General features: G+C 42.6%; 1 protein-coding gene across 1 annotated transcript; it reads left to right on the forward strand.

Annotated features, from left to right (window-relative positions):
- The first annotated feature begins 1,082 nt into the window (after positions 1-1,082).
- Positions 1,083-8,497, forward strand: mrgbp (MRG domain binding protein). Its single transcript, XM_003220671.4, has 5 exons — positions 1,083-1,436; positions 2,436-2,557; positions 3,286-3,367; positions 5,220-5,294; positions 7,179-8,497. The coding sequence occupies exons 1-5, from the start codon at positions 1,184-1,186 to the stop codon at positions 7,367-7,369; spliced, it is 723 nt and encodes a 240-aa protein (XP_003220719.2). The 5' UTR covers positions 1,083-1,183; the 3' UTR covers positions 7,370-8,497.
- The last annotated feature ends 11,560 nt before the right edge of the window (positions 8,498-20,057 follow it).

The following is a 20,057-nucleotide window of genomic DNA, read 5'->3' on the forward strand; positions in this document are numbered from 1 at the left end:
AATAACAATCATTTGAAACACCCTGCTTTGTAAACTGTGATCATTGCTTCTGGGACTGTTCCTAACCTTCAATGCATTTAAATCACACTTTTAATAGATCCCAGCTAATAGATCTGATCGTTGTTGTTGTGTAACTTCAAGTCATTTCTGACCTATGGCAACCATAAGTTTCATTCCTCACAGAGCATTCTTGGCAAGGTTTGTTCAGAAGTTTGCCATTGCCTGCCTCTGAGGCTGAGAGAGTATGACTTGCCCAAGGTCACCCAATGGATTTCACGACAGAGTAAGAACTGAAACCTTGGTGTCCAGAGTTGTATGTCAACAATATATCAACACAATTTATGATTAGAGGCCAATTCGAAGTTAGAAGCTTTTTATCTGCATGTGAAAGAAGCCCAGTGTGGAAGTAAAGAAGGAAGTACAACGAACTTCATTTGTGTTATGGAAACCTTGTTTTTGTAAATAGTGCAAACATATTTCTACAAAGAAAAGCCTCCTAAGGAAGAGATAACATTAGTCTGTGTTTTTTTGTTCTTTTTATCACTTTAGATAAAATTAGCTGCTGCTAATGAGATATTCTGCTCTATGCTTATGGGGAGGGTCTTTTGTTACAAAGCCCACTCACCCAACAATTTGCCCGTGCATTGCATGGTGCTGTGGGTTAAATGCCTGAGCTGCTAAACTTGCTGACCGAAAGACTGGCGGTTCGAATCCGGGGAGTTGGGTGAGCTCCAACTGTTAGCTTCTGCCAAACTAGCAGTTCGAAAATATGCAGGCTTGTTTCATGATGCCCTGTCGACTAGGACTCGGAGCAATGGGTTCAAATGACAGGAAAGGAACATTAGGAAGAACTTCCTGACTGTAAGAGCTGTTCAGCAGTGGAACTCTCTGCCTTGGAGTGTAGTAGAAACTCCTTCCTTGGAAACTTTTAAAGTAAACCGAGGCTGGATGGCCATCTGTCAGTGATACTTTGATTTTGCTTTTTCTGCATAGCAGGGGGTTGGACTAGATGGCCCATGTGGTCTCTTCCAACTCTGTGATTATATGATTCTATATTGGGATGCTGCGTTGATTCTGCAGTGCAGTGCGCGATTCGGCCCCTAGGAGGCGCTGTTCCCTAAGGGCGCTGCTCTGCGGCCTAGAAGCGAGCGCGCATCCCCGGCCTGCGTTGGCAGAGCAGGCCATGGGCGAAGCCGAGAGCTCGGCCGGGGCTGCGGCGGAGGGGAAGCCGCCTTGCCCCGCCGTGGGGCCTGCGACGGAGGAGGAAGCCGCGGCCTCGACCACCACCTTGACGACCACCGCCGCCTCTTCCGCGTCCTCCTCCATGGCGACGGCTCTTCCCCCGCCTCTGCCGCCTCTCCCCGCGCCGCCCGTGGTCTGGAGCCCTGAGGTGGAGGTGTGCCTTTTCCACGCCATGCTGGGCCACAAGCCTGTCGGTGAGAGACAGAGAGAGTAAAGACCAGGCCGCAGATGAAGCCTCGGGCTCGAGTAGCCACGCTGCCCGAGGAGAAGGAGGCGGGATCGGCTGGGGAGAGGGTGGGAACTCCGTGTGTGACTCCAGTCCTCCAGGTTTGCTACTTTCTATTCGGACTTCAACTCCCAGAATCCTCTGCCGCTTTGGCCAATGAACAGGCATTCTGGGAGTTGAAGTCCCAAGCCCCTGGAAGGCCAGGCTGAATGAATGAGAGCAGGGTTGCTGTCAGGTTTTCGGGCTGTATGACCATGTACCATAAGCATTCTCTCCTGACGTTTCGCCCACATCTATGGCAGGCAGATGTTGTGAGGACTGTTGGAAACTAGGCAGGTGGGATTTATAGATCTGTGAAATAACACTTATCTGTTTGAGACACGTGTGAATATTGCAGTGGATCACCTTGATTAGCATTGAATAGCCTTGCAGCTTCAAAGCTTGGCTGCTGCCTCAGATGTGGGTGACTAGGACATAGACCAGGACTTCAATTCCCACAATTCCTAAGCTGTTAGGAATTGTAGGAGTTGAAGTCCAAAACACCTAGAGGGCCGGAGTTTGCCCATGCCTGGTATAGAGCAATGGATTCAAGCTGCAAGAAGAAAGAGCTCAGCTAAACATTAAGAAGAACTTCCTGGTGGTAAGAGCCCTTTGGCAGTGGAATATACTGCCAATGGAGCTTCCTTCTGTGGAGCTTTTTAAGCAGAGTCTGGATGGCTATCTGTCAGGAGGGCTTTGATTGTATATATCTGCCTGGCACAATGAGGTTGGACTGGATAGCCTTCGGGGTCTTTTCCAACTCTTATTCTATGACATGTTATAAAAAGCTCACTTACAAAACCTCGGTATCATTACTCATAATCAGACGTGTTTTATTTATTCAATTAGATATTTGCATTGCCTCCTATATGATGGTAAAATGAACTTTAGCTACAGTTGGCTTTCTTTGTCCTTCTTTACCTGTTAGGTGTGAATCGCCATTTTCACATGATCTGTATCCGAGATAAGTTCAGTCAAAATATTGGGAGGCAAATTTCTTCCAAAGTCATTTGGGACCACTTGAGTACCATGTATGACATGCAAGCGCTGGTGAGTGTTTCCCCACAAGAAGCTGGGGCCATTCCTGTGTTGTTGTTATTATTTATATTCTGCTTTTATCTCTGGGATTGAGATGCAAAGCAACTCAAAACAATTGAAAAAATACAATTTAAAATCTCCCAGCATGTAAGTATTAAAACACAATTATACATTGGTTAAAATCACTTAAAACAGTTAAAATACTTCATTCTTTTTTTTTTTAAAAGCTCTTATATTTAAGGAATATTTCGCATTCGTTGAGTGTCAGTTACCCTTGGTTTGAAATACAGTAGAGTCTCACTTATCCAACATAAACGGGCCGGCAGGATGTTGGATAAGCGAATATGTTGGATAATAAGGAGAGATTAAGAAAAAGCCTATTAAACATCAAAATAGGTTATGATTTTACAAATTAAGCACCAAAACATCATGTTATACAACAAATTTGACAGAAAAAGTAGTTCATTACACATTAATGCTATGTAGTAATTACTGTATTTACGAATTTAGCACCAAAATATCATGATATATTGCAAACATTGACTACAAAAATGCGTTGGATAATCCAGAACGTTGGATAAGTGAGTGTTGGATAAGTGAGACTCTACTGTATCTGTAAATATTTTGCATTTGTTTAGTAAAATTTTATTTGTGAATATATCGCCTTTGCATTTGTTTTAGAAATATTCAATTGTTGTTATAACTATTTCAACCACATTAGTATTTCTGTTCTTTCCAAGCATGAATCTGAGATTCTTCCCTTTCCCAACTCGGAAAAAAACTTTATTCTCCCTGAAGAAATTATTCAAGAGGTAAAAGAAGGTGAGACCCATTAAAGGCTTTTATATCAGCACCATGTGTTATTTATATACCACAGTTTTGAACCTCTTCTGTGTTTGTTCTTTTTAACTGCACTTATGCATATGTCTACTCAGATCTTAGTAGTTTTAAAGCTAATTTATTTCACTTCCATGTATGTATGCATGAGGTTGAAGCCTTATAGTACAGTTCAACTATTTCTGTTGTGTGCATTCAAATGATTTCCAATTTACAGTGGCCCTGAGATTAAACAATCATGGAGTTTATTTGGCAAGTTTTGTTCAAAGGAAATTTGCCATTATCTTCCTCTGAGGCTGAGTGTGACTTGCCCAGGGATAGATTTCTATAGGTTTCATAGAGAGATCTCATAGATTTCCATGGCTACAGATATGTCCTTGTGTGCTTGGTAGGCCTTTCTTCAGATAAATATATTTGGAACTTCTTAGGAAATACTTAGAAAATAACATATATGATTTAAAGTAGTTTTTCAAATTCTGTGTCAGCTGCAGTGTGTAGGTGTGTTATGTGAACAGAAGGAGACTATAACAAAAATCTTGGAAATGTATACAGTGTTCCCTCACTTATCGCGGGGATTCCGTTCCAGGACCTCCTGCGATAAGTGGAAATCTGCAAAGTAGGGACACTATTTGAATTGTAATATTTATACATTATTTTAATTGTTATGTAGCCTTTCTCCTCCTTGCAAGCTCCGGGAAGCTAGTGAACCCTTCCCTACCAACGCCAGCTGGGCCCTTGCTCTGGGCCCGCCATGTTGCCCTGGCTGCCTCTGCTCCTGCAGCCAGGGAAGTAGGAATGCTGCTCCTGCCGGATGAGTGAGTGAGGGAGGGTGGGTGAGAGCGTGAAAGCCAATGGCAGCAGCAAGAGCCTGGAAGAGGCAGCCAAGTCCGGCTTCTCCCACCGCTCCAGCCGGGCCACGCTGGGAAACTCCTGTGGAGGACTCGGAAGAGGGGGCAGAGGGGACAGGAGCAGCATTCCTTCTTCCTTGGCTGCAGGAGCAGAGGCAATAATATATGAAAATATTAATTATGAATATCATTTGCAATTGAATACTGAATATTGGGTATACCCTGAAGTGGAGACTAGAAATATTTTACTACACCATAGTAAATCTTACGGACTTACTCCCATGTCGCCTTACAGCTGTAGTTGTCTATCCAACTATCTGTTGTAATTATCTGTAAGGGGTTTCAGTAACCCATAGACAGAAAACATTACGTTTGAGAATGCTGAAGGAAGAATTGTAAACCAGATTCACGGGAGATATGGCCTAACTAAAAGAGGTGATGAGGATGAAGTTGTAATAGGGAATAAAACCCTTCTTTCCAATGTATTTCGGTTTTTGTACTTTTTTAAAGGCAATTTTTCTTTTTCTTTTTAACTCTGACCATTCTTAGTCTTATAAAAAGTAACATAAAAAAAACTGGTGAGGAAAGAATTCAGACTGTCATTAAAGCAAACAGTCGACCAAACAATTCTGATCTATAGTCATTTATTAAGCTATTGGCCTTGGAGTCTCCATTGGTAGAAATAATTTTAAAGAATTTGCAAAGGCAAGATGTGGTAAGGCAACAAGATCTCTTGGACCAACCTTGAATGGTTAAAATGTTTTGATTATTTTCACATTTATTCTGCAGTGGCTCATGTGAGCCACAACGTTCAAGTATCAAGAAGTTTGAAATTGCATGAAAGAAAGTTATTCAGGACAGCAAAGAATGAATTCCCCTTTTATCCAAAATAGATTACTGACCTGGGGGCACACATCAGCTAACAGAAATGAAGAGAAAAACTGAATTTGTACCAACGCCATCAATTTGTTCCTTATTATTTCCCATAGGAAAAGTCATGACTGAAGATGAGATCAAAGAAGAAGTAAAAGAAGAGATGGAATCACATACAGGTCCTGAAGAAGGTAATTTTAGCACTGGAAAACTATATAATTTATAGCAATCATTTCCAGACTCTGGGACCCTTCTAGAGTTTTGCCCCTCCTTTTTTCTGCTTAATTCCTTGAGGTGACCATGGGGCCTCTGAGAGTACACTTCAGGTGTTTGAGAAATAAATTGGATGCATGAGAGATTACAAGATCAACAATTTGTGGCATTTCTTTCTGCAGTCTTAGGCTGGATCTACACTGCCCTATATCCCAGGATCTTATCTTAGCCCAGATTATCTGGCAGTGTAGATTCATATAATCCAGTTCAAAGCAGATAATCTAGAATCAGATCCTGGGGTAGAGGGCAGTGTCGATCCAGCCTTAGGAAAAGACATTTAAGATTGTTTTAAAACAAATAAGCTTCGGTCCTCCTTTCTACAATCCTGGTTAAGAAAAGATCTGGAAGTGTCATGTCACCATCTTTCCTCTGTAAGTGAACTATACCTTCTGTCTCTCCAAACTGCAATAAAGATAAAAATTGAGTTTAGTTTTAGAATTACTTTATTTCTGACATAGAGAAAGACTAAAATCCTCCAGTGAACTTTTTCTCTTTTTATTTTTATTTCATTTTGCTTTGTTCTTTTTGCAGTATTTGCATTACCCAGCTGTGCTATTCATTTATTTTCTCTGTCATGTTAGGAGTGTGAGATCAGATCAGATTTGTCATTGCCGCCGTTGAGCTACATTATGTACATGCTTGAAAAAAGCATTTGTGCTTTGATGGTAGTTCAGATTACATTAAATGTGTTTTCTATTAAAGTTTACACTGCATGGTTCTAAAGAGAGGGATTTATCCTCCATTGCTTTTAAACCTGTTCAACTGTACTATTGAACGAAAGCTTCATTCCCCGCTGTGTTTTAATGACAGTAGTCTATTAGTATGCATAACTCAACCTAGCCCGGGCTGTGGCGCAGGCTGGAGAGCAAGCCAGCTGCAACCAGCTGTAATGAATCACTCTGACCAGGAGGTCATGAGTTCGAGCCCCACTCGGAGCCTATGTTTGTCTTGTCTTTGTTCTATGTTAAAAGGCATTGAATGTTTGCCTATATGTGTAATGTGATCCGCCCTGAGTCCCCTTCGGGGTGAGAAGGGCGGAATATAAATGCTGTAAATAAATAAATAAAAATAAACCTAAACAGTATGGTGGGCAGCCAGGGATAGTAGGAGCTGTAGTACACCATTTGAAAAGTCACTGCCCCTTGTTGCTGCTTTACATTGAAAATGTGATATTTAAACTATGGAAATATTTAATTTAATGGCAGTATCAAGTAACCCATTTTAAGATTTCTCCTTCCTGGCTCCTTCATCTACACACACAACACAATTTATAATATCAGTGGTGCTTCTTAATAGCATAGTTATTGTGTCTGAGGGGCAAACCTGCCATTTAGTTGGCCAGGATCAGAGTCTTCAAAGTAGTGAATTCCATCTCTTAAAATTATCTGTATTTTTTGTGCATTTTTGGTGTTATCTGTGAGGAATGGAACAAACTGACCTGTGAAAGACTGAGCATAACACTAAGGTCCTTACTATACTGCCATATAATCCAAATTATCAAATCAGATAATCCATATTATATGCTTTGAACTGGATCACCTAAGTCTACACTGCCATATAATCAAATTAAAATCAGATAATATGGATTTCATATGACATTGTAGAGGGGGCCTCAGCCAACGGTGTCACACCATCATAACAATCATCTGTAGTAACAGTTTTGTTTGAAGCTGAAAATAGCCCAACATGGAATTAGATGCATACAGACTCACCACCATAAAGGGCTTGCATTCACTTAATTAGCAGCCACAATGAAATAGATGATCCTCAAAGCATATTCTTTCATGTGATTTTTATTCCAGTCTATGCATCCCTGGGAAACCTAGCAAAACCAGCCGAAAAGCCAAGCAGCAAGGAGAAGGAGAGGAGCTCCTCCGAATCGGGATCCAAAGAAGGAGGGGATAAAAGGAAGCGGAACAGAGCCACCGAAAAGGTCTTAAATGCAAACAGCAATCCTTCCAGCCCAAGTGCTGCAAAGCGGCGCCGGACATAAAAGCAGCAAATAGAAGAAGACCAACTTGCATTTGAACTGCAGCGCCCAGAAGGCAAAAGGTTTTGGGACCTTGAGTTCACTAGTGCAAAGGGGAAAATGACTAGTAAGGGGACAGGTCTTATTGGCAAATATGAGCTTGGTTTTCTCCCTTCAAATCAGATAGCTTCCTGATCAGCAGAAAAAAGTGAACATTTTGGAATAAGGGGAAAGCTGTCTGCTTTACAAAAATTATGTTGACTGAGCAGATCTGGTGGCAGCAGATTGCGGTAACTCACCACTGCACACTTTATTCAGCTCGATTCCTAGAATGAGCATTTTTGGGGGGAAAGGGAGCCATGGATCTAAAATGGCTGATTTTAGCTTTGGGGGGTTTTTTGTGTCATGAAGTGGAGATGCTAATTTTGATGACTGCCGTTTGGTTATAGCCAGCAGTGTCTGTCTGCTAGTTGTATGAGTAGGCAAAAGTAGTTCCTGCTTTTGCCTACCCATAAACCAATTTTCTGTACCAAATATGAACGAGCCTTCTTGTGAACTGCACATAATGCATATTAACTGCATTTTGCTTCTTTGTGACCAGTTTTGCCTTTCAGAAACTGGAGACGTATATAATTTTATCAGGTTGTAGAAGCAAAACAAAGACGGCAGTGTTTCTATATATAATAGTATACCACATTTCTTGAAATGTGGCTGGAATTCATTCTTGTTTCAAGAGTGGAGGAAACAGGAGCCTTTGCTTCAAATATCTGTATTGTATAAATCCCAGTGTGAATAATTCCATTTAAGTCACTTGAGTGGGAAGCTTTTGTCAGACTGGGACAATAATGTAAATATGTATTTTATATTTTTTATTTAATTCACTAGAGAAGCATTATTTTTGTGAGGAGTTCCTAAATGGAGTTAATTTTAAAAATTGTAGCTTTCTTATTACTTTCCTTCCAAAAGAAGTTTGAACTTTAATGCAAGCAATGTTAAAATCTAATTTCATATATTGTTTCTGGATGATCTGATAGGGAAATGTCCTTGTTATTGTCTTTAAAATGCTCACTTGTTCCTTGAAATGTAACTTTATTTTGGTGGACCTAGAAAGCATATTTTTGTAAGAAAAAGAATAAAAGAAGAGGAACGAAAGTGGCCGAAAGTTGCCTAATTTTGCCTTTGTGTTAACCTTTATTACTTGTGAAAAGAGCTCTAGACTATGTTTATTATGTTATAGTAATGCTTTAATTGGCCATGCTGTGGAATCCTGTAATCTGCCGTTTAGAGGCTAATAACCTTGTAAAACTACCAGTCCCATGATTCCACAGCATTGAACCATGGCAGTTAAAGTGGTATCAAACTGCATTAATTCTATAGTGGAGATACACCAATTGGAACAATATGCTGCGGCAGAACTGCAAGGTATGCCTCAAGCTACCTGCCTTCAACACCTCACAAATTCTTCAATTGAAGCACTAGCTGCCCTCAGAGGCAAGTCTTTCAAGGATGGAATCAGCAAAAGTAGCTACTAGGGATGTGCGATCCATTTAAAAAAATTGTTCAGAAATTATTACAAAACTGAAGGGCACTGGCATTTTGTTTCTAAAGTGTTTCTAAAGTATAGTTTGAAAATAATTGTAACTATAACGAGAGTAACAAGATTTTGTTACTATTTCATTGTAGTACTTGGACATAATTACAGTAGAGTCTCACTTATCCAGCATTCGCTTATCCAACGCATTTTTGTAGTCAATGTTTTCAATGCATTGTGATATTTTGGTGCTAAATTTGTAAATACAGTAATTACTACATAGCATTACTGTGTAATGAACTACTTTTTCTGTCAAATTTGTTGTATAACATGATGTTTTGGTGCTTAATTTGTAAAATCATAACCTAATTTGATGTTTAATAGGCTTTTCCTTAATCTCTCATTATTATCCAACATATTAACTTATCCAACGTTCTGCCGGCCCGTTTAGGTTGGATAAGTGAGAATCTACTGTACTATAATTGGGGAAACTTCTGGGACTCCTTTCACCCTATTGGAGTGAAACTTGCTACAAAGGTAGAACACATTTACCACTGTTAGCCCACCAAATTTCAGAACATTTCACTTATTCAGATTTTTGGGGAATTTTCAAAGTTTATATAAACATTTAAAAAACTGCGAGAGCTATCTACTTGAATTTTATATACAATGCACAAGATGACCAGGGCATCAATTCCCAAGAAGTTTAAGAAAGATTCACACATTTACAGAGTTTTGGGGATTTTAAAAAGTTTAGACAAAATCCATTTATCCCCCAAAAAAGTGACAATAGCAATTTCTTTGTATGCCTGTCTGTCTTTATGACACACAACCACATAACTTCAACTTAGCACAGATTTATACTATTACTTACTTTAGTCCTCTTTGCAGATTTAATAATGTTATTTATTATTATTAGAATTACTCTAAACGGCTGGTGCCATTGGGGCTTTCTGATGCTGAGCACTGTACTCTAGGAAATCTAGTTTAGGGCAGGGCCTTTTGCATTCCCTGCCACGGGACCTCACCTTCCCAAACTACATTTCTCAGAATGCTGTTTTCAGTCTCCTACCCAAGTTTGCTTATCCCACCCCCAGTGCCCTTTTTTATGCTCTAATCCCTTCTCCCCTAACTGTATTTCAGTGCTCATTAAGGGAAGGATTGTTGGTTGATGGTGCTGTTTCATGTTATGTTATTGTTTTTGGAATGTTATTGATTTTATTCAGTTATGTTTTGATCTATGGTTGGTTTTAATTTGTCGTTGGATTGGGCGTGTTTCCCATGTAAGCTGCCCTGAGTCTCTCCGGGGAGATAGAGGTGGGATATAAAGTAGTAGTAGTAGCAGTAGTTGTTGTTGTTACGGCGATTGAGCCAAAGAAAAACAGGATTGGTTTTTAAAACACTTTATGTTCTCTTGGCTTTACCAAAGTTGCTTAATTCTTACAATGAAAATTAAACTAACCTTGGGAGGCATCAAAATCTTACAGAATCTTAATATTATTGATGAGTTTTTCAGTTCTTAGATCCCCCCACCTTTCCTGCATTTTTCTAATATTGATTTGTATACACAAATTTGATACGAAATACGAATAGTAAGAATAATTTTGCATATCCCTAGTAGCTACAGTGATGGCTCTATGTCATCATAGGTATGTTTGAGGACACAGGATCCCAGTTACCCTTTTATATTTTTCAGTTTGATAGCCTTCTTAGACGCAGGCAAATGGGTGCTAACTTTTCTCATTCACCTTTGGGAATGTTATTCCAGATTGCTGTCGGGTCAGCTTGGATTTAGTGTGATTTTTTGAAAATCCCTACTCAGGTTTTGCAAACTCAGAGCTGCTTCCTTAAATTTATTATAACCAGCATCGCCAATGCTGAAGATGATGGAGCTGTAGTCCAAAATGTGAACCACCGTATTTCCCATCTCTCATAGATAATTTAGAATTTTTCCCCTGCTCTGAGGTAGGCAAATGGGTTAATCCAGCATTCCTTGTCATTACAAAAGCATCGATACATAGAATTCCCCGTTGACTTGGCATCAAGGCAATGTAATATGTGTAGATGGCTCTAAAATAAGTTGAAAATTCCAGTTGCAAAAGGAGCTCAGTTTGCACAGCACAACAGAAGAGGAATTGCAATCAAGTCTTGTATGGCTATTCCCAAGTATACAATTTAAGCGTCCTAACAGTTCCAGGCTTGGTGGCCTCATTTTCCATTATTCATACCCTTTCTCGCAAAATAATAATAGGAATGATAACAGCAGCAATCTTAAAATTTTGCAAGCACTTGATACAATTCCTGGAGGAACCCGCAAATTCAGCAAGGATGTGCTGGGAGAGAAAAAAAACGATTTGAATTATTAAATGAAACCCACTCCAGCTATCTCAAGTGACAGCAACATGTTGCAAGTAATGGGAAAGGAAGATTTATACATTGGTAGACAACACTGAAATTGACTAAGTTCTTTTAATAGGCAGCGCGAGGCGCAACAATTTAAGGATTCGGCCACCGAAAGTGGTCCCATGCGATTGCTATGAATTTATTTTAACAGCTTCCCCAAATATTGCAAGTTGTCGAGGCAGTTTTATAGGCTTAATGTTTTTCTTCTCCATTGTGGCTACAATATACATTTCTCTGAGAAACAAAGATCCTAAACAGCCATTTTCCCTGTGAGTTTTAGGAATGTTGCCTTGTTTCTTAAATGATGGAAGAAAACATTGTTTTTTGGATGCCATGGCAGCAATCAGTGTTGGCATCTGCTTCATTAAACTAATCTTACTGCAGTTTCAGCGTCATAGATCCCATAGATATTGTAGCACCAGGGAATTGGGGGATTGGACTACTTGTATCTAAAATAGGGGTTCTTAAGAATATTTTATGTTGCTGTAGGGAACGTTACTCAAACTGATATTGTCAAGGACAGAACGCCACAAGATTCAAAGTAACAGAGTTTATTAGATTACAGAACTCAAAAATGCCCGTAAAACACAAGGGCCAGGCAGTTTTTGCCTTTAGGAGCAAAAAGGGGCAAAAGTAAATGTTCAAAAGATAAACCGGATTAAACCGGAGTTTAATCCGGGTAAAAACAAACTGCTTGCTTCAGCCTGGGTATAAACGAAACGAAAGCCAAGGAACAAAAGATACAAAGAATGCAACTAATTGGCAGCAGATTCCTCTCTGCTGCCAACACTGTGCTTAGAGTAACTTGCGTCGCTCCCCCACACACACAGCAGACAGGATCTCCAATACGAGTAAATCAGCCAAGGATTGTAGCAGTTGAGTAGACCAGTTCCGTTCCGTAGATCAAAGCCAGAAGCAGACGTTTGTAGTTTTTCCAAGTCCAAGAAGGGGGGAAGACAAGCCGTGGTCAGTTCAGTCCGAGTTCTCAAAGCAGGAGATGGCGTCCGTCAAGAAGACGACGGAGGGTCAAGCTAATAAGAGTAAGCACAGGTTTGCACAAACAAATGCCCACACAATCCCTCCCGCCGTCTGACCCTGGATTCCAATCAACTTACGTCACAGCACAGGAAAGCACACAAGTCTTCAGGGAAGCGTCCCACACACACACGGATCCCAAGCGTTTGCCCAGATTACCTTGCCCAACGCAATTTGCAATCGCTCCCAAGCCCCATTTTATGCCAGTTACAAATCTTCATCACTGTCAGCTGTCCTCCTTAACCCGGGCGTTTCCTCATCACTTTCCTCGTCAGAGCTGGAACACCTCTGACTACGCCCAACAGCATCTCCAGCTGTGGATCCCGTCCCATCCCTCCAGCTAAACCATGGGTCTAATCCTGAAGGTCCCCATTCATCTTCTGTCCCATCATGGCCAGTGGCACCCACTTCCTCCCTTACCCGAGTCCAATCCATCTCATCCTCCTCTGAGCTAACCAGCCCCTCCTCCATTCTCTCCGTAAACCCTTCGAAAGACTCCTCGTCAGATGGTGCTGCAAATATGTCTCGCAGTCTTTTTCTCTCTCGCTCCTCGAGAGTATCTGACTCTCGAGGAGTCTTACGCCCACGTCTGTCAGTAACAGAGCCATGAGGCTCAATCATAACACTATCCCCTCTCACAAAGGCCTCCTCCCCCGATGGCGGAGAAGTGGCAGTGATACCCTCCGCTATAGCACCACGACGACTAGAGGTATCAAGTTTCAACAGCGAACGATGAAAGACTGGATGGACCTTTAAACTAGACGGTAAACGCAAACGAAACGCAACAGAAGAAATCTTTTTAACGATAGGAAAGGGACCCAAATACCGAGGCGCAAACTTTCCCCCAGCCTGTTTAATATGTTTGGAAGATAACCACACCAAATCCCCTTCTTCCAACTCCTCCCCTGCCTGCCTGTGGCGGTCAGCCTGAGTCTTCTGCGTTGCCTTAGCTTCCAACAGTAAGCGACGGGCAACATCATGCAATGCAGCCATTTCCGAAGAGCGGTACACAGGGTCCGAAGAGACCACATTGGTCGACGGCGCCACACCTCCCCGTGGGTGAAAACCATAAGTTAGCTCAAATGGCGTATGCTGACTAGACGTGTGCACCGCATTGTTGTAAGCAAATTCCGCCACCGGTAACCACTTTACCCAAGCCGTGGGTTGATCTAAACAAAAACAACGCAGATACTGCTCTAAGAGCCCATTAACCCGTTCCGACTGTCCATCCGTTTGCGGATGGAAAGCTGAAGACACGTTTAACTTAGTCCCCAAACACTCATGGAAGTGTTTCCAAAAGCGTGACACAAATTGCGGAGCCCTATCTGAAATAATCACCTCGGGTGCTCCGTGCAAACGATAGATGTGCTTTGTAAATAGTAAGGCCAACGTAGGGGCCGCCGGAATGGTTGAACAAGGAATAAAATGAGCCAGTTTACTAAATAAATCCACCACCACCCAAATACAAGTATAACCCCCAGACTTAGGCAAATCTGAAATAAAATCCATGGAAATGATTTGCCATGGCCTCTCCGGAACAGGTAAAGACGATAACAACCCTCTAGGGCGCCCAACAGGCGTCTTACTCTGCTGACAAACGGCGCAGCTGTCACAAAAGCGCAGAATGTCTTGCCGCATCTTTGGCCACCAGTAGCTCCTGGTGATAAGCTGTACGGTCTTGAACCTGCCAAAGTGCCCAGCCATGGGTTCGTCATGGTGGGCTCTAATCACCTCCAACCTGAGGGTCCCTACTGGTACGTAAACCTGCCCCCTACGCACCAATACCCCGTCTTGATCCTGGAGATGCGGCAGTATGGTACGGTTACCTGCAGAGAGCAGCATCAGTTGCTCCTGAGTCCACACATCATCCTTCTGAGCCTCAAGGATCTGGTCATGTAACCCAAGCTCATTATCTACAACACACAGAGAGGCAGTAGGCAAGATGGTCTGACATACTACCTGCTCATTGGTCTTAAATTCCGGCTTGCGGGATAAAGCATCGGCCCGCAAGTTTGCCTTCCCCTCCACGAACTGCACCTTGAAGTTAAACCTGGAGAAAAACAAAGCCCAGCGGATTTGACGCTGGTTTAACTTCTTTGCTGTTTGCAAGTGCTCTAAGTTCTTGTGATCAGATCTGACCACGATCTGGTGCCGTGCCCCTTCAAGCCAGTGCCGCCACACCTCAAACGCCACCTTAATCGCCAACAACTCCTTCTCCCATATGGTATAGTTCTGCTCGAAGGGTGTTAGTTGCCGCGAGTAAAATCCACAGGGACGCAAGGTCCCTGAGGAATCCTTCTGAGACAATACAGCCCCCAACGCGTAGCTAGAAGCGTCCGCTTCTACCACGAACGGTCTGTCAACATCAGGATGGGTTAGTATGTTGTCCGATTGAAAACTAGACTTTAGTTGTAGAAACGCCTCGTGAGCTTCCCGCCCCCACACAAATGGCTGTTTCTTGCGCAGAAGCTGCGTCAAAGGTACCGTGAGCTTTGCAAAATTCGGAATAAACTCCCGGTAGTAATTAGCGAAACCCAAGAACCTTTGTACATCCTTCTTAGTCTTCAGCTCCTGCCATGAGTTGACGGCGTCAACCTTATGTGGGTCCATTTTAAGTTCCCTACCTGACACTACATGACCTAGGAACTCCACTTCAGGCACATGAAAGACGCACTTGGAAGCCTTGGCGAAAAGCCCATTAGCCCGCAGTCGGTGCAGAACCTGCTTGACATGTTGACGATGCTCTTTCTCGTCCTTAGAAAAAATCAAGATATCATCCAAATAAATCACTAAAAATTGGTCAATTAGGTCCCTGAACACATCGTTCATGAACCTCTGGAATACCGCAGGAGCATTACAAAGCCCAAAAGGCATGACTCGGAACTCGTGGCATCCGAAACACGTGTTAAATGCCGTCTTCCATTCATCCCCTTCCCGTATACGGATTAAGTTATAGGCCCCCCGCAGGTCAAGCTTGGTAAAGACCTTAGCCCCTTGCACCCTTGATAACAGTTCCGAGATTAAAGGCAGCGGGTACCTATCCCGAATGGTGTATTTGTTTAGGATCCGATAATCGCAGACCAACCTAAGTTCCCCAGTCTTTTTGGCTACAAAGAATACCGGTGCCGCAGTTGGAGAACTAGATGGGCGAATAAACCCCTTGGCTAAATTTTCATCTAGAAACTCCCGCAAAGCTTGCCTTTCCGGTACAGTCAAGGCATACAGCCTCCCTGCTGGCAGTTTCGCACCTTCTGCCAACTTGATGGCGCAATCATATGGCCTGTGCGGTGGTAATTTGTCCGCTTCTCTTTTACAAAATACATCAGAGAACTCCCCATACTCAGCAGGCACTCCCTCCATATCAGAATGAGTAACATTTAGAGTGCAACAATCCTGCCTCTTTAAGATCACTTTACGTGTTGCCCAATCTACTTGTGGGTTTACTACAGCTAGCCAATCCATCCCCAGGATCACATCATATCTAGGCAAGCTCGTAATATCCCACACAAACGTTCCCGTTACTCCCTGCACCTCCCACGTTACTGCTGAGGTTTCATGGTTAACCACCCCAGTCTCCAGCAGTCTCCCATCTGCTCCTTCCACCCACACGTCGCATGCCTTGCGCACTCTAGGAATGCCATGCTTCTTAGCAAACTCAATATCTACATAGGAGACCGTAGCCCCTGAGTCCAGCAGTGCCAAAGTAGAAACAAGTTCCCTTCCCCCAACAGATAATGTAATGGGTACGAAAACATGCTTCCTCCCCTCAGTTGACTGCTTGAGGAGCCCTAGTGCGTTGGACTCACGTCGCACTAGGGCTGGCCTTTTCCCGAAAGCTGGGAAGGTTTCACATTACAATTTTTGGCAAAATGCCCAGCATTCCCACAGTACAAACACAAGCCCAGCTGCCTCCTACGGCCCTTTTCCTCTGTAGACAGCTTTTTAAAGACCCCAAGCTCCATGGGCTCTTCCCCCATCACCACAGGTGCCCTGGTTACATGCATGGGTGGCGCACACATTGCTTTTGAGTGTTTACGAGCCTCGAACCTTGCGTCTAAACGCAGCACCTTAGCTACTAAGGCGTCCCAGCTTTCAGCCGGCTCCAAGCGTGCTAATTCATCCTGGAGCATATCACTTAACCCGGCAGTAAATAAAAGCATGAATGCATTTTCCCCCCAATCCAGCTGGTGGCGATACAGGTTAAACTTATTTAAGTAATCCAAAACAGTCCCCTTTCCCTGTTTCAACCGATACAGAGCCCACCCAGCGTTCTCCGTGCGGAGAGGATCCCCAAAAGTATCAGTTAACAACTTTTTGAAATTATTCAAATTGTCCTTGACTGGGTCATTTCCCAAAATTAAATTAGTGGCCCATTGTCCTGCGGGACCGGTCAACAAACTCAAAATAAAGGCCACCTTGCTAGTGTCTGTAGGAAAAGCATGAGCACTGAGCTGAGAAAAATAAAGCTCCACTTGTGCCAAAAAGGTTGGCAACTTGCACCTGGTTCCGTCAAAGCGTTCAGGAGTCAAAACATGTCCTTTCACAGCCTGAGCTGTTTGGATAACGGTAAAAGCCGTTTGCAATTGGTCTACTTTGGCCCTTAACTCATCCATCGTCTTCCTGACGGGTTTATTGCTGCAATAAACTTTTTATGGGCGTTGGGCAATCTGTCAAGGACAGAACGCCACAAGATTCAAAGTAACAGAGTTTATTAGATTACAGAACTCAAAAATGCCCGTAAAACACAAGGGCCAGGCAGTTTTTGCCTTTAGGAGCAAAAAGGGGCAAAAGTAAATGTTCAAAAGATAAACCGGATTAAACCGGAGTTTAATCCGGGTAAAAACAAACTGCTTGCTTCAGCCTGGGTATAAACGAAACGAAAGCCAAGGAACAAAAGATACAAAGAATGCAACTAATTGGCAGCAGATTCCTCTCTGCTGCCAACACTGTGCTTAGAGTAACTTGCGTCGCTCCCCCACACACACAGCAGACAGGATCTCCAACACGAGTAAATCAGCCAAGGATTGTAGCAGTTGAGTAGACCAGTTCCGTTCCGTAGATCAAAGCCAGAAGCAGACGTTTGTAGTTTTTCCAAGTCCAAGAAGGGGGGAAGACAAGCCGTGGTCAGTTCAGTCCGAGTTCTCAAAGCAGGAGATGGCGTCCGTCAAGAAGACGACGGAGGGTCAAGCTAATAAGAGTAAGCACAGGTTTGCACAAACAAATGCCCACACAATCCCTCCCGCCGTCTGACCCTGGATTCCAATCAACTTACGTCACAGCACAGGAAAGCACACAAGTCTTCAGGGAAGCGTCCCACACACACACGGATCCCAAGCGTTTGCCCAGATTACCTTGCCCAACGCAATTTGCAATCGCTCCCAAGCCCCATTTTATGCCAGTTACAAATCTTCATCACTGTCAGCTGTCCTCCTTAACCCGGGCGTTTCCTCATCACTTTCCTCGTCAGAGCTGGAACACCTCTGACTACGCCCAACAGCATCTCCAGCTGTGGATCCCGTCCCATCCCTCCAGCTAAACCATGGGTCTAATCCTGAAGGTCCCCATTCATCTTCTGTCCCATCATGGCCAGTGGCACCCACTTCCTCCCTTACCCGAGTCCAATCCATCTCATCCTCCTCTGAGCTAACCAGCCCCTCCTCCATTCTCTCCGTAAACCCTTCGAAAGACTCCTCGTCAGATGGTGCTGCAAATATGTCTCGCAGTCTTTTTCTCTCTCGCTCCTCGAGAGTATCTGACTCTCGAGGAGTCTTACGCCCACGTCTGTCAGTAACAGAGCCATGAGGCTCAATCATAACAGATATTGCACGGATCAGTGCCAGCCTGTGAGTCATCAATTGCTAGTATACAATCGGTTTCCAGGAAAGAAAGCAGATATGATAATAATATGGCACAGTTATTGTATCAGATAGTTAGAGACATTGTTCTAGAGAGCGATTTGTATTTATTATTCCATTTCTATGCTGTCTTTCTCCAAGAGTGGGACCCAAATAAGCTTCCAAAACAATTTAAACATATTTATAATAAAACGTAAAAACAATTTTGTTTTGCTGATACAGATCTCTGTTCTGGATTTCTATTCCCAGTTAAGTGTGCATAGCTATATACTGCCAATGATTGTGATAGGAGCTGCAAGATTACACCCAGCAGGCCCCATGATGAACGATTATGATGTTATATCTTGTCTTTTCCTCAGCCCTAGGATTCAAAGGGGACTCACAAAAGTTACAAAAAATGCATATGAAAATTGACATTTTACAAACGTTTTAAAGTAAGTAGACTATGGATAGAATTTAAAATCAAATTAAAGGCATGACCATTTAAAAAGGAAAAAAAACAACTGTGTCCTCTTTTGGTATATGCATATATTGATTTATTTTTTTCAACAATATAGCTTATTATAAGGTTTGTAAAGGTTTCCCCCTGACATTGAGTCTAGTCGTGTCCGACTGGGGTTTGGTGCTCATCTCCATTTCAAAGTCGAAGAGCTGGCGTTATCCATAGACACCTTCAAGGTCATGTGGTCGGCATGACTTCATGAAGCACCATTGCCTTCCTGCCAGAGCGGTACCCTATTGATCTCACATTTGCAGAAGCAATCATTTGCGTGTTTCCAAACTGCTAGGTTGGCAGAAGCTGAGGCTAACAGCAGGAGCTCACCCCTCTCCCTGGATTCAAACCACCAACCTTTCAGTCAGCAAGTTCAGCAGTGGTTTAACCCGCTGTGACACTGCTTCATAGGTATTATACAATTTGTAAAGTCTTTTTACACTTTCATCTTTACAGCAGATTGTTTCACGTTGTACTAAGCTGCATTTAGAAATGAATTAGAATAGCAGCTTCACCAAACTATCTGTGGCTGTCATTCTATACAAGAATATAGTTGTACGACATACATTTTCCTAGGAGTATGCATTACACACTCAGGTGGCTTACTGCAAGATTTTTTAAATTGTCACCATGCCTCTGTGTTGATCTGTTTCATCTATTCTGTAAGAAAATCCATGAATGTGAATTAAGCCTAGGAGCTGATCGTGAGAAGTGCTTGCTGATGCAGTTCTAGGGTAGAACCGAAGCATTTAAAAATCCTTGATGAATCCTTGCTATGTCCAGAATAGTGATTTTTTTTTTTTTGTAATGAAGCAGATGCTGGAGCTTATTTTAAGACCGAAAGTCTGTCTCCTATTTTATTTTTCTTTTATATAACACAATAAAATTTTATATCCCCCCCCCAAAAAAAAGATACATTGAAAAACAACAGTGTCAACTTGGTAGATTTAAAAAGGAGGAGCCATGAATTCTCAGTGTAGAAAAATATTGACTGCAAATGTTAGAAGAGTGTGAGGAAGTAGTGGTTAATTTTGAAAGGGGGAAAACCAAGGAAATAAAGCTTTACATGAATTGGCATACAGGCGGTCCCCAAGGTATGAACAAGATAGGTTCTGTAGGTTTGTTCTTAAGTTGAGTTTGTATGTAAGCCAGAATAGGCACATTTTAAGTGGTTGGGGTTCACACACACACACACACACACACACGGGCTTTGGATCACATAGGGAAGGGTTAACACATCTGGGGTTTGTTTTGCTGTTTGTATCCCCATTCAGAAGATTTCACCTCATTTTTAGCCAAATTCCAATTGGATTTTGAACCATTTGGCTTGTTGTGGAAACAAGAATTAGTGATAAAGCTCCAGTGGAGACACCTTTTCCTCATGATCCTGCAAAT

This window comes from Anolis carolinensis, chromosome 4 (assembly GCF_035594765.1).
Source record: "Anolis carolinensis isolate JA03-04 chromosome 4, rAnoCar3.1.pri, whole genome shotgun sequence".
Lineage (NCBI taxonomy): Eukaryota > Metazoa > Chordata > Lepidosauria > Squamata > Dactyloidae > Anolis > Anolis carolinensis.